Source organism: Acinonyx jubatus, chromosome F2 (assembly GCF_027475565.1).
Source record: "Acinonyx jubatus isolate Ajub_Pintada_27869175 chromosome F2, VMU_Ajub_asm_v1.0, whole genome shotgun sequence".
NCBI lineage: Eukaryota > Metazoa > Chordata > Mammalia > Carnivora > Felidae > Acinonyx > Acinonyx jubatus.
Genome location: NC_069394.1, coordinates 52,594,535 through 52,620,434, shown reverse-complemented (window position 1 = coordinate 52,620,434; position 25,900 = coordinate 52,594,535). Strand labels below are relative to the sequence as shown.

Below are 25,900 nucleotides of genomic sequence, written 5' to 3'. Positions count from 1 at the left end.
AGTGGCATCCTGATTTCTATTTCTTAATGTTTATTATTTATTTTTGACAGAGAGAGCATGAGCAGGGGAGGGGCAGAGATGGGGGGGGGGGCAGGGAACAGAGGATCCAAAATGGACTCCGCACTGACAGCAACGAGCCTGCTGCGAGGTTCAAACCCACAAACGGTGGGATCATGACCCGAGCTGAAGTCAGACACTCAACCAACTGAGCCACTCAGGTGCTCCTGGCATTCTGATTTTAAAACCCCATATTATCTTTCCACAAAAAGCAAAATAAAAATCAACAAGGACAAATAAAACCCACAGGATCAATTCCTTCAGCAGTTCTAGGATCCAGAAAACACAAATTTTCAAACTACCTGTAAGTAAAGGGAAAAACAAACAAACAAACAAACAAAATCCTAACAGAGCATCGAAAGCTTGTAGCTGCTAAGTTGGGGAGAGGAGGCAGAAAAGACTGTCGCAAGAAGGGAACAGAGGACCCAGAAGGAACACAGACAAAACTACCTTAAACAGGAAGTGAGACAACAAATACAAATATGTTGAACACATATAAGGATTTGGTAATTCATAGCCCTACTATGGAAGGAACTGGAAAATATGCAGACCCTAACCTGGCAGCCCCAGGGAAGCTAACTACCCTAAGAAAGAAAAAGTGAGACAACAAATACAAAAATTCTGAAAACAGGTAAGAATTTGGTAATTCATAGTCCTGCAAGATTATGTATGTAAAGACTTCTCTTTACAGAGAAGGCACTAGAAAAAAAGTAGAACCTAACCGCACAGCTTCAAGGAAGCTGTACTTCTTGGGGGGAGTCCAATAAGACTGGTTATTCCATGTATATGTGCAATGTAAAAACAAAACAAAATATGGAGCATTTGGGTAGCTCAGTTGGTTAAGCATCTGGCTTCGGCTCAGGGCATGATCTTGCAGTTCTTGAGTTCAAACCCGGCATCAGGCTCTGTGCTGAAAGCTCAGAGCCTAGAGCCAGCTTCAGATTCTGTCTCCCTCTCTCTGCCCCTCCCCTGTGCTTGCGTGCACGTGCTCTCTCTCCTTCTAAAATAAACATTAAAACAAAACAAAACAACAACCAAGCTTAGATACAGAAAACAGATTGGTGGGTGCCAGGGGTTGAGGGTGAACAAGATGGATAAAGGGGGTCCAAAGGTTTAAATTTCCAGTTATAAAATAATTCATGGGGATATAATATATTACATGGTAACTATAGTTAATAATTCTGTATCCCATATTCAATGTGCTGAAACAGAAAAATATGCAGCCAAGAATTCTTTATCCAGCAAGACTGTCATTCAAAATAGAAGAAAAGATAAAAAGTTTCCCAAACAAAAATTAAAGGAGTTTGTGACCACTAAACCAGCCCTGCAAGAAATTTTAAGGGGGACTCTCTGAAGGGAGAAAAGATGAAAAAATATATATATATAAATAAATACCAAAAGCAACAAAGATTATAAAGGACCAGAGACCACCACCAGAAACTCCAACTCTATAAGCATCATAATGGCAATAAATTCATATCTTTCAGTACTCACTCTAAACGTCAATGGACTCAATGCTCCAATCAAAAGACATAGGGTAACAGAATGGATAAGAAAACAAGATCCATCTATATGCTGCTTATAAGAGACTCACTTTAGACCTAAAGACACCTTCAGATTGAAAATAAGGGGATGGAGAACCAGCTATCATGCTAATTCTCAACACAAGAAAGTCAGAGTAGCCATACTTATATTAGACAATCTAGACTTTAAAGACTGTATCAAGAGATGCAGAAGGGCATTATATCATAATCAAGGGGTCTATCCACCAAGAAGACCTAACAATTGTAAACATTTATGTGCCAAATGTGGGAGCACCCAAATATATAAATCAATCACAAACATAAAGAGACTCATCGATAGTAATACCATAATAGTAGGAGACTTCAACACCCCACTTACAACAATGGACAGATCATCTAATCAAAAAATCAACAAGGAAACAATGGCTTTGAATGACACACTGGACCAGATGGACTTAACAGATATATTCAGAACAGTTCATCATAAAGCAGCAGAATATACAGTCTTCTCCAGTGCACATGGAACGTTCTCCAAAATAGACCACATATAGGGACACAAATCAGCCCTAAGTAAGTACAAAAGGATTGAGATCATACCGTGCATATTTTCGGACCACAATGCTATGAAACTCAAAATCAACCACAAGAAAAAATTTGGAAAGATAACAAATACGTGGAGACTCAAGAACATCCTACTAAAGAATGAATGGGCCAACCAAGAAGTTAAAGAGGAAATTAAAAAGTATATGGAAGCCAATGAAAATGATAAACACCACAACCGAAAACCTCTGGGATGCAGCAAAGGGGATCATAAGAGGAAAGTATATAGCAATCTAGGCCTCCCTAAAGAAGGAAGAAAGATCACAGATATACAACGTAACCTTATGCCTTAAGGAGCTGGAAAAAGAACAGCAAATAAAACCCAAAAACAGCAGAAGACAGGAAATAATAAAGATTAGAGCAGAAATTAATGCTTGTATCAAAACCAAAAAAAAAACCAAAAACCAGATCAATGAAACCAAAAGCTGGTTCTCTGAAAGAATTAACAAAATTGATAAACCACTAGCCAGTTTGATCAAGAAGAAAAAGGAAAGGACCCAAATAAATAAAATCAAGAATGAAAGAGGAGAGAGCACAGCCAACACAGCAGAAATAAAAATAATAAGAGAATATTATGAGCAATTATATGCCAATAAAATGGGCAATCTGGAAGAAATGGACAAATTCCTAGAAACAAATACACTACCAAAACTGAAACAGGAAGAAATAGAAAATTTGAACAGACCCATAACCAGTAAGGAAATCAAATTAGCAATCAAAAATCTGCCAAAAAACAAGAGTCCAGGGCCAGATGGCTTTCAGGGAAATTCTACCAAACATTTAAGGAAGAGTTAACACCTATTCTCTTGAAGGTGTTCCAAAAAAATAGAAATGGAAAGAAAACTTCCAAACTCTTTCTATGAAGCCAGCATTACCTTGATTCCAAAACCAGAAACCCCACTAAAAAGGAGAACTACAGACCAATTTCCCTGACGAAATGGATGCAAAAACCCTCAACAAGATATTATTAGCCAACTGGATCCAACAATACATTAAAAACATTATTCACCACAACCCAGCGGGATTTATACCTGGGATACAGGGCTGGTTCAATATCCGCAAAACAATCAATGTGATCCATCACATCAATAAAAGAAAGGACAAGAACCATATGATGCTCTCAATAGATGCAGAGAAAGCATTTGACAAAATACAGCATCCTTTCTTGATAAAAACCCTCAAGAAGGTAGGGATAGAAGGAGCATACCTCAAGATCATAAAAGCCATATATGAACGACCCAATGCTAATATCATCCTCAATGGGGAAAAACTGAGAGCTTTCCCCCTAAGGTCAGGAACAAGACAGAGATGTCCACTCTCTCCACTGTTATTCAACATAGTATTAAAAGTCTTAGCCTCTGCAATCAGACAACACAAAGAAATAAAAAGCATCCAAATCAGCCAGGAGGAGGTCAAACTTTCACTCTTCACAGACAACATGATACTCTACATGGAAAACCCAAAAGATTCCACACAAAAAACTGCTAGAACTGATTCATGAATTCAGCAAAGTTGCAGGATATAAAATCAACACACAGAAAATGGTTGCAATCCTATACACCAACAATGAAGCGACAGAAAGAGAAATCAAGGAATTGATCCCATTTACTGTTGCACCAAAAACCATAAAATACCTAGGAATAAATCTAACCAAAGAGGTGAAAAATCTATACACTGAAAACTATAGAAAGCTTATGAAAGAAATTGAAGAAGACACAAAAAATGGAAAAAGATTACATACTTCTGGATAGGAAGAACAAATATTGTTAACATGTCAACACTACCCAAAGCAATCTACATATTCAAAGCAATCCCTATCAAAATAACACCAGCATTCTTCACAGAGCTAGAACAAATAATCCTAAAATTTGTATGGAACCAGAAAGGACCCGAATAGCCAAAGCAATCTTGAAAAAGAAAACCAAAGCAGGAGGCATCACAATCCCAGACTTCAAGCTATACTACACAGCTGTAATCATCAAGACAGTATGGTACTGGCACAAGAACAGACACTCAGATCAATAGAACAGAATAGAGAACCCAGAAATGGACCCACAAACGTGTGGCCAACTAATCTTTGACAAAGCAGAAAAGAATATCCAATGGAATAAAGACAGTCTCTTCAGCAAGTGGTGCTGGGAAACTGGACAGCGACATGCAGAAGACTAAACCTGGACCACTTTCTTACACCATACACAAAAATAAACTCAAAATGGATGAAAGACCTCAATGTAAGACAGGAAGCCATCAAAATCCTCAAGGAAAGCAGGCAAAAACTTCTTTGATCTTGGCTACAGCAACTTCTTACTTAACACATCTCCAGAGGCAAGGGAAACAAAAGCAAAAATGAAGTACTGGGACCTCATCAAGATAAAAAGCTTCTGCACAGCGAAGGAAACAAACAGCAAAACTAAAGGGCAACCAACAGAATGGGAGAAGATATTTGCAAATGACATATCAGATAAAGGGTTAGTATCTAAAATCTATAAAGAACTTATCAAACTCAACACCCAAAAAACAAATAATCCAGTGAAGAAATGTTCAGGGGACATGAATAGACACTTCTCCAAAGAAGACATCCAGATGGCCAACCGACGCATGAAAAAATGCTCAACATCACTCATCAACAAGGAAATACAAATCAAAACCACAATGAGATACCACCTCACACCTGTCAGAATGGCCCACATTAACAACTCAGGCAACAACAGATGTTGGTGAGGATGCGGAGAAAGAGGATCTCTTTTGCATTGCTGGTGGGAATGCAAGCTGGTGCAGCCACTCTGGAAAACAGTATGGAGGTTCCTTAAAAAATTAAAAGTAGAACTACCCTATGACCCAGCAATTAATTTCACTACTAGGCATTTATCCAAGGGATACAGGTGTGCTGTTTTGAAGAGACACATGCACCCCCATGTTTATAGCAGCACTATCAACAATAGCCAAAGTATGGAAAGAGCCCAAATGTCCATCGATGGATGAATGGATAAAGAAGTGGTGTATATATATATACAATGGAATATCACTCGGCAATCAAAAAGAATGAAATCTTGCCATTTGCAACTACATGGATGGAGCTGGAGGGTATCATAATAAGCAAAATTAGTCAAAGACAAAAATCATATGACTTCACTCATATGAGGACTTTAAGAGACAAAACAGATGAACATAAGGGAAGGGAAACAAAAATAATAAAAAGACAGGGAGGGGAACAAAACATGAGAGACTCTTAAATGCAGAGAACAAACTGAGGGTTGCTGGAGGGGTTCTGGGAGGGGGGATGGGCTAACTGGGTAAGGTGCATTAAGGAATCTACTCCTGAAATCATTGTTGCACTATATGTTAACTAATTTGGATGTAAATTTAAAAAAATAAAATAATAAAACAAGTTATTAAATGTAAAAAAAATAATTCTGTATCCCATATTTCAAAGTTGCTAAGAAAGTAGATCTTAAAAGTTCTCACTACAAGAAGAAAAAAACTCTATTATGTGATGATAGATATTCACTAGACTTATTGTGGTGGTGATCATTTCACAATATATCCAAATATGAAATTATACTGTATACCTGAAATTAAAATAATGTTATATGTCTGGGGTGCCTGAGTGGTTCAGTCAGTTTAGCATCTGACTTCCTCGGCTCAGGTCATGATGTCCTGGTTCATGGGTGGCAGCCCTCTGTCTGGCTCTGTGCTGACAGCTCAGAGCCTGGGGCCTGCTTCTGATTCTGTGTCTCCCTCTCTCTCCGCCCCTCCCCCACTCGTGCTGTCTCTCTCTCTCAAAAAAAAAAAAAGAAAAGAAAAGAAAGGAATGTTATATGTCAATTATAGCTCAAGAAAAATTTTAAGAAAAGTGCCACCCCTTTTAGACTAGGAAGTGAAGGAAAAGAATTAGTGAAAAATTAAGGATCCTACAGAAATAAAAGTGAAACATAGGCCAACCCCCAATCCCCACCACAACTTAATAGATTATCATAAAAGAAACTGCACAGAAGGGCAGAACTGGGAATAAAAAGTTCTGAAATCAGGAACACTGATCACAAAATGAACAGAAATAGAAAAAAAGGAGACCACATCCATACAGAACTACTATAAAATATCAGACATTTGCTAATGAAAGTGTTTTGTTTTTGTTTTTGTTTTTTTTTTGCCTGATAAAGTCTCCCCCAAAAAGTCCACAATGAGACTGAAAAAAACTGAAAATGAAATCAATCCAACCTGAATTAAATACCCTCAAACAAATGTTTGTAAATACGGGGGTGGGGGAGGGAGTTAAATCAGAAATTCAAAAAAACTGCTGTAGCAATGGGGTGGGAAAAGGAAGAAATAAAAGATGCATAAACCTCAGAAAAGAAGATGGGGGAGGGGGGAGACAAAATTGTATCATGAATGAAAAGTAGATTACAAGGTACCCTTAGGAGAACAGATGCCAATAAAAACCTAATGAAGGGCAATGAGGAAAAGCAATAAAGGAAAGAAGTAAAAAGGGTCAGAGAGAAAGTGGTTGAAAAAGATGACACAAAGCAGGTTGACCATTACTACTAGTGTCCTGAAGAAATGAAAACAGAACAGAAAATGAAAATGAGAACTGAATTAGTATTTAAAACTATAATTCAGGGGTGCCTGGGTGGCTCAGTCGGTTGGGCGACCGACTTCGGCTCAGGGCATGATCTCACAGTTTGTGAGTTCGAGCCCCGCGACAGGCTCTGTGCTGACAGCTCAGGGCCTGGGGCCTACTTCGGATTCTGTGTCTCCCCCCTCTCTCTAACCCTCCCCTGCTCACACTCTGTGTCTCTCTTTCTCTCAATAATAAATAAATATAAAAAATTTTTAAAACTATAATTCAAAGATTTTCCTGAATAAAAAAAGACATGAGTGTACATGTTAAAGGAGAAAACTGCCAGAATGAGCAATTCCAAGATCATTGTACAATTAGAAAGATTAAAAAACAAAAAAGCAAAACAAAACAAAAAAGAGCCTCCAAGTAAAACATGAATTAAAAAGCCAAAAAAATTAGAATGGCATCAGATTTCTCAAAAGCAACATACAAAGCAAGGCAACAGTAAAATAGCATTTTCAAGAAATTTAGTCCATACTTTGTTTCTTAAGGATATTACATCCAGCCAAGCTGTTCAAGTTTCAAAGCCACAGAAGAAGAGTTTGGAACGTGCCAGAACTCATGGAACTTTATGCACATGTGCCCTTCCCAAGGAACCCATAAAGGATGAGCTTCATACAATCTTAAGGTGACCGGGAAAACTTTATAAGATGCCTGTAGCAGTCCTTTTGTTAAGTCCAACAAAGAACTAAGACTAAAGGGTGGAATTGAGACTAAACTGTCATATTAACATTTGAACAGGCCTGTTTCGTTAAAAGAAAAAAAATTAAATTCATTATAAAACAAAACTCCATTCCAGGCTGTATTCAAGAGACACACTTGAAACAATGATTCAAAAGGGCTACAAATAAAAGTGGACCAACATGTACCAAGCAAATGGCAATAATAGTTAGGAGGCAGAGTTTTCATTTTTGATGTCAAAGTAGACTAAGTCCAAAAGGATGAAACAAAACAAAGGATACTGTAAGTAAAGTTAAAATGATACAAGAAGGTGTAACAGTTATGTATAGGCATCAAATTAATACTGCTTCCACCTTAGATAAGAGCTCTAAGAGTTGTAGGAGTGCCTGGGTGGCTCAGTGGGTTACATGTCCAACTCCTGATTTCAGCTCAGGTCATCTCATGGTCGTGAGACAGAGCCCTGCATCGGACTCCCCCTGAGTGTGGAGCCTGCTTCTCTCCCTCCCTCCATTCTCTCTGTTCTCCCTCCCTCCCTCCCTCCCTCCCTCCCTCTCTCTCTCTCTCTCTCTCACCCTCCTCTGCTTATGTTCTCTCAAAATAAATCAATAAACATTAAAAAAAAAAAACTTTATGATTTCCAAGGAGAAATACTGAGAAACACACTAGTAACAGAAGAATTTAACATATCACTCAGTATGAGACAGGTGAAGTAGAAAAATAAACACAATAAGGTCAATCCTTAGGCTATATATCAAACATTATACCCTGATAATGGAGCATATACTTTAACTCAGTGCATATGGAACTGTAACAAACATTAATTATAGAATGCACAAACAAAACATTAGTAAGTTCCATAGCAGATTTGTTACAATGTAACAAAACTACTAAAATTAAAAAATGAAATTTAAAGAAACTTTCTTTGTAGAAATTTAAGAATAGAACTCTTAAGTGAAAGAGGAAATACAAACAAATTACTGATTTTATGAAAATAATTAGAATGAAAACCCTATGTATCAGAATCTACGGAACCATTTAACACAGAGGTAAGACAGAAATTCATAGCCTAGATACTTATATTAATAAAAGTGAAAGAATAAAAGCAAACTCTCTACCTAAAAAGGAACCAAGAAAGGCACAAGGATGAAAATAATAAGGCAGAGAGGAGAAAAACTATAGATCAGATTAATAAATCATAATCCTGGTTCTTTGATAAAACTAAAAAAACAAAACAAAAACAAAAACAAAAAGAGGGGCGCCTGGGTGGCTCAATCGGTTAAGCGTCTGACTTTGGCTCAGGTCATGATCTCGCTGTTCGTGGGTTCGAGCCCCGCATCAGGCTCTATGCTGACAGCTCAGAGCCTGGAGCTTACTTCGGATTCTGTGTCTCCCTCTCTCTCTGCCCCTCCCTCGCTTACGCACTTGCGATTGCTCTCTCTCTCTCTCTCTCTCAAAAATAAACATTAAAAAAAAAAAAAGACAAGCCACGTAAGTACTTTAATCAAGATTTACAAAAACAAAGCACAAATATAAAAAATAAGAAGTGACAAGGGAAGACAACCATCGATACAGAGAAACCAGAAATAAATTATAAGAGTCTACCTTGTATCCATTCATGCAAATAATCTGAAAACTGAGAGGAAGTGGGTAATTTCTTAGGTTGCGGAAACACTCCAGATTAAAGGTGGCTAACCAGACATAATAACTAAATGTAATGCCTGACCCCAGACTGAATCTTACATTCGTTAAAAAAAAAAAAAAAAAAAAAAAGGCTACAAAGGACATTATATCAAGTGACAAAATTAAATACAGATGGTACATCAGATAAAAAATAAATTTATAAAGTCAGTAATTGTACTGTGATCATAGAAGAAAATATCTCTCATCAATCTCAAGAAATAAACTGAAGTATTTAGGGATAAAGAGTCATGATGTAAGTAATTGACCCTAAATTAGTTTGGGGGAAAAAACTGCATGTATGCATGCGCGCGCGCGCGCACACACACACACACACACACACACACACACACAGGGAATGAAAAAATAAAGCAAATAGGGTAAAATGTTAACAACAGATGAATCTGAGTAAAGGGATTTTTTTTTAATTATTTCAGCAAATTTTGTCACATATGAAATTGTTCTCAAATAAAAAGGTTTTTTAGTTACATTACAAAATTAGAATTATGGTACTGACCCCAAGCCTATTAATAAAAAAATTTAACTTCTAAAAGAAAATTCGAAGTGCCTGGGTGGCTCAGTAGGTTAAGCGCCTGACTTTGGCTCAGGTCATGATCTCACAGTTCATGAGTTTGAGCCCCAACTCGGGCTCTGTGCTGACAGCTCAGAGCCTGGAGCCTGCTTCGGATTCTGTGTATCCCTCTCCCTGCCCCACCCCCACTTGCTCGCACGCACGCACGCTTTCTCTCTCTCCCCAAAATGAATAAATGTTAAAAAAAAAAAAAGTTTAAGGAAAATTCATTCTTTAAGATGTTAAATTCTCTGGAACTTCAGGGAATAAATGAAAAGAGCTTACCCATGAATGGGAACACACAAAAGCCTTTCCAGATTAGAAAGAATAATTCTTACAGTCTCTGGTGTTCTAGAAGAGCCAAACTCTGTCACCAAGAGTGATTTGGTAATATCTGAAAGAGAATGTTTTAAATAATCACTAGAGTTTAATAAGAATTCTGATAAAAAATGTGATACTTATAATTTAGAACAAAATAGGACATTTTTATCCCTCTTCCTGGTTGTATCAAATTTCTAAGCCTTGAAGTATTTAAAATTCTGATAAATTTATTATCCTCAAAGTGGTTGTTTTATAATCATCAAAAGAATCTGCTTCTTAGATCATCCCCCCAAAGTGTAGAATATAACCAATTTGCTTGCATGCATGGTATCTTTCGTGGGAAACAAGCAAATACCTTAAATATTTAAAAAGTAAAACTTGGGGAAATTTAAATATAGATTTGAAATAAAACGAAAGTTAAGTGGTGGCTGACCTCCATTTACTAACTTGACAGCTTATCCAATGCTATCTGTGCCCTCTTTGAAACAACATGACTGAAGCTCATGACACACGCAACCCTCTTGGCTAACAGGCTCCCTCGTGTACCCTACGCGTCATCTCCTCCCACCAGTGGAGACGGACGCTTACCAGCTTGTTCCAAATGTGTTTACTTTTGTTTCCTCTAATACCACATAAGCTAATTAAAAACTATATTACTTTGATTCTAAGATGCACTTTTTTCACGTTAACATCTTGAAAAATCAGGACACATCTTCCAATCTTTGGGGTCTTCGAGTTCAATAAACTAAACTGAACTAAAAGTGAACTAAATGAACTAAAAATCTGCTCTCAAATTAAGTGTCTGAGGAGAAAGATTACGCAGGTGGAGGGGGATTCTGAAGCGTCTAAGTTCTTGCTGCACCTGAAAGAACCACAGGTGCACGCTGGGAAGTGCTGGACACGGTTTATGGAAAAAAGGGGACACTCCCGCCTCAATGAGCCGTCACATAAAAGACAAAACTCCAGTCATCAAGGTCATGAAAAATGTGTATGTGTCATGTCATTTTTAATGATTCCCAACTGTAACAGACTTTTATTCTCCCACATTTATGGTCTGACAACTGGCCCCAGTGGCATCAGACCAGAGGAATTTGACAAAGAATTTGAGATGCAGTGGCTGAAACAATGAGCCGTGAACTCCATGGTGGCGGGGAGCCCTTCTTATTTATCTTCCTATCCCAGCACTTAGCAAGCTGCTGGGGCTGAAGGGGTGTTTCTGGACTATACTTGAGATCCTTGCTCCTACTACCACATTCAAAACTGCAGTGGAAATTAAGAAGTAATAGGAAAGTATACACAATTTATGAATCTGTTAACTGAGTGAACTCTACATGTTAACTCAAAAAATTCAAAGCACATGTATGTAATATCAATCACATCAGAAATCAGAGGATAAACCTACCTTCTTGTTGTGAAACCTGTAGTTTTTGACCATTACAAAAGGCTCCCTTTCCTTTCCTGCCGGTATACATCTTATCCTCCAGGCAACTGTATACAACTCCAAATTCCATCTGCAGAAGGAAGAATTTTCCTTTATCAAACCTGAGTGTTTTTCATCATCAAATGAGTACTTTTTCTAAGGCAGTGACAATAAAAAAAAAAAAAAAATCAGGTATGCTAAGAATGTGTTCAAATAACTACCGTGGGATACTTAATGCTAATTTCCAGCTTAAACAGAGGAAAGAGGTCATCAGACTTGAATCCTTGACTCTTGTCCCATCTATTTCTCAATTTAAGAGCACCCACCTTGACCTCCTGCCCTCCTGCCTCAGATAAAGACAAGTATTTCCTACTTTCTAAGGTGAGTACTTCCTTCTGTATTATGATTCCTACCCTCTCTCAAGCTTCTCTGAAAAATTCTTTCATCAACTGATTCTTCTTCTCTCAGATTTCCATGCTGGTGTACTTTCACACTCAATTTCTAGCTCCCTTGCACAACTTTCAAAATGTTATCTTCTCCTTTTCTCTTCACCGCTAAAGGGCAGTCTATACTTTGCTTCTCCTGTTCTTCTAGTAAGAAAAATTGCAATTTGGCTTCTGCCCTAATCATGCACTCTCCTCAGACTTCTTGCAAAGAAATTACCCATGAACTCCTATTGACCAAATGCCTTCCCTGAAGAACTGCAGCCTGCTGACAATTATCCACACTTCTTCATTACTTAATCCAGCACCTCCAGGTTTCTGGCAGTACTCTTAGTCCTACTTCACTCACTAATCTATCTTGGGGTCAGTTTTTTTAAGGACCTTGTTCTGTGTCCAACCCTTAAAAGTGATGTGGCTCAGGATTTGCTCCTTCTTCCATTTCTTCCATTTCCCTTTTAGCTCTCTATATTCTTGTAAGTTCGTTCTTTCCAGTCTATAAATTCAACTACCACTTTTAACTTTGGCCTGTGCCACTAATAACCCCATTATCAGAGGTAGGAAGCCAGGTTTGAGTTAGTCTTGCAGCAGCCTCAGCCCGAGGTCAAAAATCACTCATTACCTGATCACACCTCATTCCTTCCCTGTGTGTCTCCCTCTGCAAATTTTATCTTGAAAGTACTTCTTGATTTTGGCATTTCCTCAGCCATCCTCATTGCCCCATCTTAGTTCAGAATCACCCTTTGCACCCCTCTGGTATGATCTCTACATTGCTGGAATTATCTGTCACTCTGTACTTTAAAACCTCTATTGGTTTCCTACTGCCTTAAAACAAAACCCAAATGTTCTGGCACAGACAGGCCACAGTGCCTCACAACAAAATCACAGCTAACTCACCTCACCAATTCTGCCCCTGCACTTTCAGAGTTTCATTCACGATGAGCATCTTGTTCCCCACACACATCATGCTCTTCTCCAAGCTGTTCTGATTCAAATGCTTTCCTCCTTTTCTTATCTGGCAAACTCCTAAGTTGCTAAGACCAAACTCACATGACTGACTTCTAAGACCCCTTCTGTCACGAAGGCCTCCCCAAACCACTCTAGGCATAACTGGATATACCTCCTTCATGTTCTCACAGCCTTTTTTCATAGCCCCAGCACATATTTATCTGTTTACACATCTAACTTTTGCACGAAGTGTGAGCTAGTTCGGTGGCAGGGACAGCACACAGCCCAGGGCCGATTATATGCTCAAGGCTCCTTTCGCTTCTTTTGGATGTTCTCACTAATTAACACACCTTGTGCCTAAGATGCGTTTTTATTTTCACAGATTTATTGACTCTCTTGTATACATGCTGGTCAAATTTATCACAAGCTCCTTGAAGAAGATGTTAGTACACATCACTGTTGGACCAAATAGCCAAACAAGGAAACATAATAGCTAGAGATTATATTCTATTGGGTTTTAGATATAGCAAGTAATTGAGTTCCTGAACACACTCAGCATTTTCCAAGCATGCTTTGGCCACTGCCGCTTTCTGGTCTTTCCAAGTCTCCCTTCACTGACGCCTAGTAAGGCATTCCTAGCTCCAATCCTACCACTTGTGTTAAGCATTTAGATCACAACACCCATCACATCTGACTCTATCACAATAGATCATGGTGATTAAACACTGAATTGTAGTTCAGTTACTTGCGAGGTTTTTTTCAATTCTTGCTTCTCAGAAGACATTAAATTTTTATTCTTACTGGAAAAGGTATCATGCCAACTTTAAGAGTTCCGTAGTGTATTTTGAAATAATGCAGCTATGTAAATTGAATGTAGAGACAAACCTAAATTTATTACAAAGACACATTTACTCTTTCTCAGAAAATGAGAGCAAGGCATTTTACCAATCATACATTTAAACAGCATACCTTTTTATTTACAGTAAAGCCAATTGAAACAGCTACAAAAGGAAACCTTAAAAAAAAACACACACACACATATACATATTTATCAAGATAAGTATTACTTTCAATAAACATGTTCTTTCATAACATAATTGACTACATACTTTTTCATATAGTCTCATCCCTCCTCCCCCAGAACAGTGTGAGTAGTATGTAATCTTTGTGTAAATAGTGAGGGGAGAGGTGTATACATACATACACATACATACATAAAGGATGCTTCTATAGGCATGAAACATCTCTGAAAGAATTCCCAAGAATGTGGCAACAGTGGCCACCTCCAGAAACTGGTTCTGAGAAACTGGGGTCAGAAGTGGGAAGGACACCTTGCACTGCCTGCCATTTTAGATCTCTGGAATGTCATATGTCATGAATATAGTAACTATATAAAATAATTTTTCCAAAAATAAAAACAAATTCAAAAAAATTTTAATTGACCATGGTTAAAAAAAGTCTCTTTTGGTCATTTCTCCCACAGGGGACCTATAAACATAGGTATTAAATTGTACAGAATAAACTGTTTCTTGTCTTTAACACCAAATTTGGAGCTTCACATCTGAAAAGTAAACTGTTAACCACAGTTATTGCTGTGGCTGCATGAGGGTTTTGAACACATAGGTTGTAATTTCTACTCCAGAATCAAGACGAAGAAAATATGAAAAAATGTGTTCAACTATTGAAAATAAAAAGTTTAAGAAATATTTGAGTTTTCATTGTAACAAAAATGGGATCGTAGCATATACCCTCTGTATTATAGTCTTCTATAGGTTATATCACAACATCTTTCCATGTTAACACTCCACATACAGATTTGAAATCTTAGCTTTACAGACTTTAACAGCTCTGAATTAGTAAACATACGTATACCTACATGGCAACTTCAAATATAACATCTATGTAAGTCCACCAAACTAGACTACCCATTTTAACGGTCACTGGCAATACCCTTGGGCTCTCTTTCAGTGCTACTACACAGAGATGCAGACTTACTTTGTGCCAGGCACTACACTAAGTTCAAAGTACTACTCACTGAATCTCAAGAACAAACAGTTCTATGAGGCAGGTACCATACCATTAATATGTCCATTTTATACATTAAACAACAACTGAAACTTAGGAAGATTAAATAGCTTGCCCAAGGTCACAAAGCCTACAAAAGAGCATATGGGGGCACCTGGGTGGCTTAGTCGGTTAAGCATCCAACTCTTGATTTCAGCACAGGTCATGATCTCACAGTTTGTGGGATGGAGCTCTGCATTGGGCTCAATGCTGTCAGCTTGAGATTCTCTCCTTCCTCTCTCTCTGCCCCTCCCCCTGCTCATGCGTATACATGCACACACTCTCTCAAAATAAATAAACTTAAAAAAAAGGCATCTGGATTCAAACCCAAGGCTGTTGACCATGCAACCCATGCTCAATAGTTTCTCTCCTGGATTGAACCCACTCTATATAGACAACATTTTATATGACCCCCACCCCCCCCATACTGATCCCACTAGCTCCTTAATCTCAAAGCAGCAATGTTACTTACTTACATTTTATATGGCTCCAATAGTGAGAAAAAGAATGGTGAACAGGGCACTTCACTGCACAAGTCCATGACATGAATATTTTGTCACCTCTTCCATATCTGATGAAAATTCTGCATAATACATTTCACTCTACAAATTATACAATTCTCTAAAGCATCGAGGTCTGAACAGAATATTCTAAAGGTCCATTCAGTTAGTATACAAACAGTAACTACAGTATTAACATTTTAAAAACATACCTATGGACAAAATTAGTTGTTCCATCAATAGGGTCAATGATCCATGTAGGGCTGTCGGTTAAGACACTTTTTTCCCCAGCTGCCACAGATTCCTCACCAATGAAACTAAAACCAAGAATGAAAAATTCAAAATCTTTATACTGCTTTCAACAATTTTCAAACTTTTACATTTCCTTATATTCAGAGACGACTAGAATACATAACAAAAGTCCATGTACCACTTTTCTATTGTTGTTCCTTCTTCCTTCAGACCGGTACAATGAGAAAACTTTATTTCTCCTGGAACAAAGTCATGTGAAAAATAAAATTCAAAATTCTCAGATGGAATACCAGGAAAAACAAAGGTACACACATGTGTACGCACACACATTTCTCGCAGATGAGGACTTATTAAGGAAATGTGGTTTTAAAAATAAATCCACAAGTTCTCTTACGCTCTTCTAAGAGGAGAACCTAACCACCCCTCGCCCTGAGTGTGAATTTGAATTGAGTGACTCCCTTCTAACCAACAGAACAAAGCAGCAGTTATAATATGCAACTCTGAAGACTCATTCACCAAATGGTACTGTGGTTTCTATCTTATTTATTTTCTCCCTCTCTCGCCTTCCCTCTCTTGCTCCAGGGCAGGGGAGGCAGCCACCATGTTATAAGGTGCGCTATGGAGAGGCCCACATGGCAAGGAACTAAGGAAAGCTGTTAGTAGACAACCCATGAGGAACTGAAGTCACCAACAATCACATAAGGGAACTTATCCTTTGGCCCTAGGTGAGTCTTGAAATGCCTGCAGCCCTGACCGACAGTTTCACTCTAACTTTATGAGACCCTGACCAGAAGCATGCAGCCAAGCTACTTCCATATTACCGACTCTAGCAAACTCAGATAATAAATGCTTGTCTAGAGCCCCAAAGTTTTTAGGGTAATTAATGCAGCAATAAGTAACATAGAGATCATTAAATAAGTCAGTGAGAAAGCAAATTACCCACCAAAATTACTGTGTCTGCATGCCTTCCTTAAGCATGCTACGTAATAAATCCCAGGTGAATTTGTAAATGGTGTCTGAGTTCATTGGCTTTTTTTTCCCTTTATTGATTATTTTATTTCCTTTATTCAATACTGAACTGTCCTATAATTATGGTTTTCTTTTATCCCTTTTTCACTTAGCTGTAAAACCTTTTTTATTGAGAGGAAGTATATTTAGCCACAGCTTAAAACATTTTTTCTTCTCAATGGCTAAAATACCAGGAATAGTCAATGGCATGAACAAGAAGGAGAGAATGACAATGTTAAAACTTTAAAGTGGTGGGACGTCTGGGTGACTCATTTGGTTAAGCGTCCAACTTTGGCTTGGGCCATGATCTCACAGTTCACAAGTTTGAGTCCTGTGTCGGACTCTGTGCTGACAGCTCAGAGCCTGGAGCCGGCTTCAGATTCTGTGTCTCCCTTGCTCTCTGCCCCTCCCCTGCTCACGCTCACTTGCGCACTCTCTTCCTCAAAAATAAAAAATTTTAAAGTGATGATGATGTTTCTACAATATGTCTGTGTGTAAGAGAGCCCTGATTTTGGTATTTTTCTCTCAAAATCGTTAGAGTTACCACCACTCTACAATGTAAAAAAGTTTGCAATATAGAGAATAAAACTCAACTTCTAAATCGTGCCTATGGCAGACATTTGTGACCTTAGCTTCCCAGCATCCAAACACTACTCCTACTATGTAGGAATCCAAATATCCCATTTGCTACTTCCTGGCAGCTTGAGTTTGGGCAAACAACCTGAGTTCAGCAAGATGTTCCTTCCCAGGATTTGTAATCTTAAGATAATGAGGCAAAGACATCCAAAGCTATAGCAGAGTCAACAATGAGGCTACTGGTGGTATGTGAAGCAATGGCTCCTGTGGCATCTCAGCTCTGTCTTCCTTCCTGGTCTCTGCCTAAGCCCTGATCTCAGGGTTTTTGAGCCACCCACTACCCTCCAAATAAATTGCTTTGCAGCTTAAGTCAACTAAAGTCAATTTCTGTGTCTAGATTCAAAATTTTTGTCTAGTACATGGACTCTAACTACATTTTAATTTATCATGTGAGACTAAAATAAAAAATACCTGTGAGATGGATACTTTTCCTTTATGGAAGAGAGAAGCATTTTTTCAATTTTTTGGTCAGTAGCTGTTACCAAATCAGCTGGAGAACTTTTGACCATGACATTCATTTCATTTTTTATAGCTTCACGAACCACCTGAAAAGATTTTTTTTGATAAGCAAATAGAAAATGCATGTCATTTTAAATTAAACTAAAAGGTGAAATATAGAAATGGTTTAAAACATTCAATCTAGTCTTAAATGATGTTCTTAAAAATGTCTTACTACAATATACACAAAATAAACCTTTAGTGGTTAGGATCTAGGTAGAAAGTCATAAAATCATACATCCTATTTTAGATTCACAATTGTCATCACAAAAAGTTTAGTGACATAAAATCAGAGTACTGACTCCGTTTAAAATGTTTAGTAAAATGAAAACAAGTGTAGATCAAGATACATGTTTTATTTCACACAACAACCACATGCTGTCCACATCCGACACACAATGGCCAACAAGATTTCCGTTCATACCTCTCCAGCCTGTCTTGCTAGGGTTACTGCATAGTCCATGCATTCCTGCCAAGGATCAGCCATCTTCTGAGCAGATTTAACAGGAGTCAGGACAAAGCAGTTAAAAATCCCTAAGTCTTAATTACAGAACAGTTAGTTCACAAAAACAACTCAGTTAGCAAAATACTTTCATTTTGGATTTGCCTTCTTCCGTATCTTAGAGTTCAATATTTCTCAAGATTCACTCAAGGTCCATTAAGGAATATTCTTAACCTCAATCTCTTACATTGTAGAATCATTTACATAACAGAAAAATACTCCATAAAAGTGTTTCCTAAAGTGCCCACAACATCACATTAAAAAAAAAAAAAAAACAGGGGCACCTGGATGGCTCAGTCGGTTAGGCGTCCGACTTGGGCTCAGGTCTGATCTCATGGTTTGTGAGTTCGAGCCCCACATCGGGCTCTGTGCTGACGGCTCAGAGCCTGGAGCCTGCTTTGGATTCTATGTCTCCCTCTCTCTCTGACCTTTCCCCACTCACTGTGTGTCTCTCTCTCAAAAAAAAAAAAAAAAACAAAAAAATTAAAAATTAAAAAAAAAAAAACAATCAGGGGCACCTGGGTGGCTCAGCTGGTTGGGGGGCTCAGTCAGTTGAGTGTCCTGATTTCAGCTCAGGTCTTGATACTAGGATCATGCAATTGAGGCCCATGTCAGGCTCTGCACTGAGCGTGGAGCCTGCTTAAGATTCTCTCTCTCTCTCTCTCTCTCTCTCTCTCTCTCTCTCTCTCTCTCTCTCTCCCCCCCCCTCCCCTCCTCCTTCCCTTTACTCCTCTCCCTTGCTCGAGCTCTCTCTAAAAATAAAACTTAAAAAGTAAATTAAAAAACAACATTGGTTTGGGGGATGGAGAAAGAAGCACATTAAGTATTTTAAAAGATAGGTGCATGCTTGAGTGGAGAATAAAGTGAAAAAAGAACACTGGGAATACTGAAATTAGAGAAGCTTTGAAAGGAAGGCACAGAAGGTACATGTACTAATGAACGTCAGGCAGTTTGGGGTTTTACATATGAGGTTTTTTAATGAGGTTTTTTAATGAGGTTGTAAAGATATAGAACTTTAAGCTCAGAGATGATAATTTGTCCAAGGTTATATGGACAGATGACACAGAAGTTGAATTCAATTCTGATTTTAAAGTCCTCTGATCTTCTATTACAAAATCTGAGGGAAAGAAAATTTTGGGACTAAAAAAATAATGAAGAAATTTATTTCCCAGAAAAAGCCAACATATTTTTGTCTTCTGTCTAGTTTTCTACTGACTTCTGAAAAAAATACCAAAATAACTCACCACTGGCTTGACCACACTCTAAAATCGGTACCTGGGACAGTGAAGCTTTTCAAGGGGTCAGACTCAGAAAAATGTGTCATTTATAAAGCAACTCCAATTGTATCACCTTTATAATTGAGAATAACTGACACACAGTTTCACCTGAAAGACTACTCACAATTCCCTACCATGGCATTCACAGTGTAGGAAAGAGAAGAAAGGGCAAAGGGCATATACAGTGAGCGGTTTCTGCTTGTAGTCCCTTTTTCTTCCTAAGAACTTTTTTTAATATAAAAGGGAAGCCACTTTTTGAGTTACACAAGTAACTGCTTAGAGTGTCTCAAGAACTGTTTTCAAACATCCCCCCCCCCCCATTCTTACTCCTATTCCGCTCTTCCAGGCTTAACAGATCTAGATGTTCTCACAATGCATCTGCTTCCTTGTCAGAAACTGCTCAAGCCACTCATACCTGTACCTTCTAACAGCATGGCTATAACTCCCACCAATCCTTTAATGCCCATTTCAAAAGCTACCCTTCCTTCTACGGATTCTCTATTCAGAATTCATTATTTAATCATTTGATAGCTACTTGCTGAATACCTATTATATACTGTGTCATGGTGAGGAAAAACAGGCCCAGTTCATACTTACTCGCTAGCGGATAGACATATATTTTTTTAAGTCCATTTATTTATTTAAAGAGAGAGAGAGAGAAAGAGCGCACGAGCAGGGGAGAGGCAGAGAGAGAAAGAAAGAGAATCCCAAGCAGGCTCCACAATGTCAGCACAGAACCCAATGTGAGGCTCAAACCCATGAACCAGGTGATCATGACCTGAGCCACCCAGGTGCCCTTAGGTGTTATTAAAACCAAAACCAAACAAACAAACAAAACACCAGAAAAAAAAATAAAGGCTAAGGAGGAGAAATGCAATGAGAAGCATGGAACAGGAAAGCTTTAACCTGGCTTTCGGTATCAGATAAGGTTGCCCTGATGACTGATTAAACCAAGATCTAAAGGACAAATGAACAGGTATTAACTAATTGGACTAGACTATGGGATGTAAGTGAAAAGTAACTAAAAGGCTTAAATGTGACAGCCCAGAGCTCAAAGAAAGGCAGGAGAAATGAGACTGGGGTGATAGTAGGGATCATCCCAATCAGAGCCTTAGAGGTAACATTTGATTTGAGAGCCCTGAAGAATCATTTCACCTTGGCTACTGATGATAACAGATTGGAGGGTGGAGGTTAGAGTGGAGAGTGGATGCTAGGCAGACTGGATTGGAGATTTAGAATTAGAATGCAGTAGTCCAGAGAAGACCTGACAGTTGGCTTGAACTTGGGAGAATGGAGGGAGAGATATAGAGAGAGAAGTTGAGATAATCAAGAGATATTTGCTTTGAGAGGTAAAGTTAGGGACATTTAGCAATAATTTGGATATAGGTTAGGAAGAAGAGGAAGAGTTCAATGATGCCCAGATTTTCCACTTTAACAACTGAATGGATAATAGCGACATCTTTTGAAACAGAGAATAACAGAAAAGAGTCAATTTGGGAATTTGGGTAGGAGGTAGGGAGATCAAAAGTTTAATTAGTAGAGGGGGAGAGACTTTATGAAACCAAAAGGAGACATCACTAGGCAGTTGAACGTATGAATCCTGAACTCATAGAAGAGGTGTGGCCTACAGACATAAATACTATAGAAGTCACCTGAGTAGGCAACAACCGAGTCCTGAATCTCAATGACATTCCTTAGGAAGGAACATGCAGGGAGAAGCTGGGAAGATGCCTTGGCCTGGAAGAGCTCATAAAACTTGGTGTATCACACTTAGGGTACTCAGGAATATCTTCCATAGGTTTTGATTATTTGTGTTAAGTGTCTTATATTCCTAACCACTTTGAGCAGACTTCTCGACCGAAGAGAGAAGTATTTTATTCACTTTCATTTTCCTAAAGACAAACACACCTGAAACATTTTCAACTGTTTCTGTGCTGGTCACAGCCTTCCTGACAGTGGGAACACAGCCACCTTCCTGTCACCAGTTCCCAGCAGCACGACTGCACAGGACAGGATCGGGGGTTACACTGGGACTGCATGACCCTGGGAATATGCCAGGTCTCTGAGCTGCCTTGGAATCAGTAAAATTTAAAAGAACTTACTCGACATAAGCCGCCGCAAAGGTGCAGAGAGAGCCCGCGAGCGAAATCGCTACACGCTGTGGGGTCACTCCGCGGCGGGGGTTAAGGACAACACTGCAGAGATATAGCGGCCCCAGCTGCGGCCTCTGTCCCTGGGCGCCAACCCCTGCACAACTGACCGCGCCCACCCACTCCCGCCCGCGGAGGGCCGCTCCGCAGCACCCAGGCTCGAAGCTCCTGCCAAGACCGCCTGAGAGCCGGTATGGGGTAGAAGGAACGCAGGACGTACCTTAAGTTGGAAGAGGTCAGACTCTATCACTAGACTACCGGCAGGATCCGTGGCTGTGTTCTTCCTGTGAGAGAAAAAAAATGCTCCGGACAGGAAGTCCCACCCCTTCGGCCCCGCCCACATAGGCGGGACTCCGTCTGGGATAGATCCGCCCAGATTGCAGCTTTTGAGGCTCTAGCCCTGTCCTGACCGCTGGATCCAGAACTGCTTAGGCATTGGAGATTTGGCCTCTTTTTATTTTTTGTTCTAACCTCCTTTCTGCAGCCTGTGCTGTCTTCAGGAATTCAGGAAAACTTGAGAAATTAGGTTTCTGGTTCTTCGTTGACAGCTATGATAATCTTGCCAACTACATAGCAACTAGTGTTGATTTGTAACCAAATGAAATTTTCCAGGCATTTGCATAAAATGTCACCAGACTCCTGTTTATACCTCCTTTAAATGAGCATGGTCTCACTGATTTGGCAAAGCTGCTAAAAGTCAGTGTAAGCAACGTTAAGTCAGAAGATCAAATCTTACTTCTTATTCAAATAACACTTCAGGCTACCTACCTCAAATGAGCAGGAAGTCCAATCTTTTTCTAGGGGCCTCAGATGCTACTTCACAATTGTTCAAGTCAGTGTTGCTTCAGTGACTGTCTGTCTTCCAAACACCTAAAATTGGATAATCTTTTAGCGCGCATATCTGGTTTTGGCAGTGCTGGAAACTGGTCCCCCACACAATCCAAAAGATTTTTGTCCAGTGCTCTGAGTAGTTCAGATGGCTGCAGAGACCTCAGTACCTGGTACATTGCTCTCGGCTTCCCCAAAGGAACAGTTTTGAAACCTACAGCCCTATCTGCAGCCATTTTTCCAAGTCCCAAATCATCTGGCTATCCCATGGTGGTTGGGGGTCAGGCAGGTTCCAGTATCAGCAACATAATATGTCAGGACAAAATCTGCTTCTGATGGGCCTGCCAGGTCACCATTCCAGACTTCCCTAAATGCGTGTTCCTTCTTCAGGGTCTCTGATATCCTTTCCTACCAGCTGACTTCCATCCATGAGAGTTCTAATTCTACTAAACCTCAAAATGGAAAAGAGGTGAGACTCAATGCCCCTGATACTTTCCCAGACACCTGACTATACAAGGAGGGGGTTTGGGGAATGGCCTTTGCCCAGCCACAAGGTGCCAAGGTCACCCATGGGCAGGAGTAATAGTGCCCAATTACCCTATATTTGAAAAAAGAGGGACCAACTTGGTGATTCTTTTCCCAGCAATCTTGGGTATCTTGTTAACTCTACTTAAGTCTCTGGAGCTGACTTCTTTTTTTAAATTTTTTTTTCCAACGGTTTTTTTTTGGTTTTTTTTGTTTTTTTTTTTTGGGACAGAGAGAGACAGAGCATGAATGGGGGAGGGGCAGAGAGAGAGGGAGACACAGAATCGGAAACAGGCTCCAGGCTCCGAGCCATCAGCCCAGAGCCTGACGCGGGGCTCGAACTCACGGACCGCGAGATCGTGACCTGGCTGAAGTCGGACGCTTAACCGACTGCGCCACCCAGGCGCCCCGAGCTGACTTCTTTTAAATAGCAACTCCTTTTACTGGGGGGAAAAATCAGATTCCACATACCAAGACTTTATTAGTTAATTATTTAGTGGACTTTGATTTTAAAATGAAAGATTTACATACAGTGTACAGGTCCTCAGGGATGCAGTCTCCAGGATCTCTAACAAGCTTTTGTGTTTTGACATAACAGGTTGGAATTGCAGATAGAATTTTTATTCTTGGAACAATGTATCATAGAATCACCCCCTCCTGAGGGTTGGAAAGAAACTTTATAAAAAAAGCATCTTACCCCTCTATCTCTGGATCTTTTTGTCTAACCAATCAAGGCTATATAAAATGGTATGAATCCAAGCAATCAGACAGCATGCTCTATGCCCCTCATTTAAAAAAAAAAAAAAAGGTAACTTGAATAACTTCATCCCCATCCATATTAAATTTTACCATGTAAAAATCTGTCTTCCAGGATGCATCTGTAAGAGAAAATATATTCCAAATTCCATCCGTGTACATTCAGCTGCTTTTAAGGTTAAAGATCATTCAAGTATGTACAGAGTAATAATAATAGAGTCTACTATGGGCTAAGCATTGTTCTGAGGACCTTTGACTAATATTAACTCACTTAACCTTCACAACAATATCATTGTAGTGTCATTATCCCCACTTTGCACATGAACTTAGGCCTAGAAAGATTAAGTAACTTGACCAATGTCACTGAACTGGTGACAGAACTGGAACTGCAGACCCAGGCATTGTCTGGTTCCACAGGATATGATCTTGACATTTATAGATATTGCTCATTAATTAATTCAGTGTTTAATGAGATCTCTATTCAAGGCATTGAGGTAAACATGGTAGGGAATTCAAAGAATAGCATTTGTCCCTGCTCTCAAGAAGCTCTCATTTTTGTTTTTGCCTTAACAGCATCTATGAGTGGTTAATTCCCACCAACCTGAATCTTCTTCACATCACCCCATCACCTTGCCTATGATGTTAGGTCCTAGAGTTTTAGGCCAGAACCACAGACTTAAGGAATTGAGCAAGATCTTAAACCTCATTTGAATATGTTCATTTTACAGATTTGAAAAATGAAATGCAGAGAAGTGTCTTATTCGAGGTCACAATGCAATGATAAAGATTAATGACAAAGTGTAACTAGAAAGGCAATTTCTTGTCTCCCAATCAGTAACGTGTGTGCATGAAAATGTATGTAAGTTAAATTTATATAAGCTTAATTATAAACTTCCTAAGCAGAGATTTCTGTTTAAAGGGGTCAATAGTAAAATATTCCATGTAGGCAATTATCATTTTATAAGGTAAATAAATAACCATCTATCACTATGCCACACCAGGTCTTTTATAAATCTTGGTATTCATATACTGGGTTTGGTGAAATTAGAAAAAAAGAATTTGAGTTGTCATATTAGCTGCCAAACTAAATAAAATTTCCCTAATACTATGGGTATGACAGTGAATATCACAGAGGAAAATGTTCAAAGTTTTAGGCTCCATACAGAGATACCAGATTAACATTTCAAACCAACAGCTATCTCAGGGTCAAAGTTTAAACCAGGATAAAAAAGCAGCAGCTAACACTGAACATGTACCATGTGCTGGTACTACTCTAAGTACATACGATCTCATTTAATTCTGTGAAATAAAATTTCCGAACATGAGAGATCCCATTTTGAAACTCCATTTTCCTTTCTAACTAGTGAATTCGTGAACTGGGTCCAAAGTGGCAACTGTTTTATAGGTGTTGCTAAAAAGAACTGGCATTAGGACCATAAAACTGTTGGTTTGAACTTCATGAAGACAGAATAGTTAACTAAAACATAGTAAGATTAGTTGCATTTGATAGCACCAATAAAAGTCAGAATAATCGAAAGCAGCTCAACTGGTAGGGACCAATTAAGTTTTGTTTTTTTTTTCTCTTTATCAAAATCACGTAAGCAACACAATTCTTTCTCAGAATAAACTCTTGCTTTGCCCACATGAGTGGGGCACTTTTCTGGTTGCTAACAGAATCTGTGTTCTCTGAATTGCAACTGCGACACTCCAAAGAAAAGACCTTTATTTTTTCTTTAGTTTTGCCTCTTTTTCTTAGTTGACAATTCTCACAAAATTCGACAGAGTTCACATTACCACCTCCATTTTTTTAGGTGAGGATACTGGACTATAGAAAGATTAACTTGCCTACTCCAGGGCTAGGAAATGTGAGGAGCAGGATTACAGAAATATTTCTCAATATTGATGCCTGCATGATCTTTGGAGAGGAGTACAAATGAACTAGATGCTAAAAACTGCCACTGAAAATTGAGAAGTGTTATAAAACAAGCACACTTTTCATTTGGGGCCTAGTCTGTACTTCAGCCCTTTATTTGAATAAGCATGCAGGA

At 38.9% G+C, this 25,900-nt stretch overlaps 1 protein-coding gene across 5 annotated transcripts in view; it reads right to left on the bottom strand.

Moving 5' to 3' along the window:
* IMPA1 (inositol monophosphatase 1) overlaps window positions 1-23,277 on the bottom strand; it is a 35,796-nt gene extending 12,519 nt beyond the window's left edge. Inside the window, exons 1-8 of one of the 5 annotated variants that reach the window (XM_027064314.2) lie at window positions 22,512-23,277; window positions 21,964-22,027; window positions 18,239-18,304; window positions 17,728-17,861; window positions 15,633-15,737; window positions 13,826-13,871; window positions 11,451-11,559; window positions 10,013-10,121 (exon numbers count right to left, since the gene is read on the bottom strand). In XM_027064314.2, coding sequence (XP_026920115.1) covers window positions 10,013-10,121; window positions 11,451-11,559; window positions 13,826-13,871; window positions 15,633-15,737; window positions 17,728-17,861; window positions 18,239-18,301 — 566 coding nt within the window. In that variant the 5' untranslated portion in view covers window positions 18,302-18,304; window positions 21,964-22,027; window positions 22,512-23,277. Of the gene's footprint in view, window positions 1-10,012; window positions 10,122-11,450; window positions 11,560-13,825; window positions 13,872-15,632; window positions 15,738-17,727; window positions 17,862-18,238; window positions 18,355-21,695; window positions 21,789-21,963 lie in introns of all 5 variants that reach the window. The other 4 variants (XM_053208690.1, XM_027064312.2, XM_027064313.2 and 1 more) reach the window with 4 other exon arrangements.
* Window positions 23,278-25,900: the final 2,623 nt, after the last annotated feature.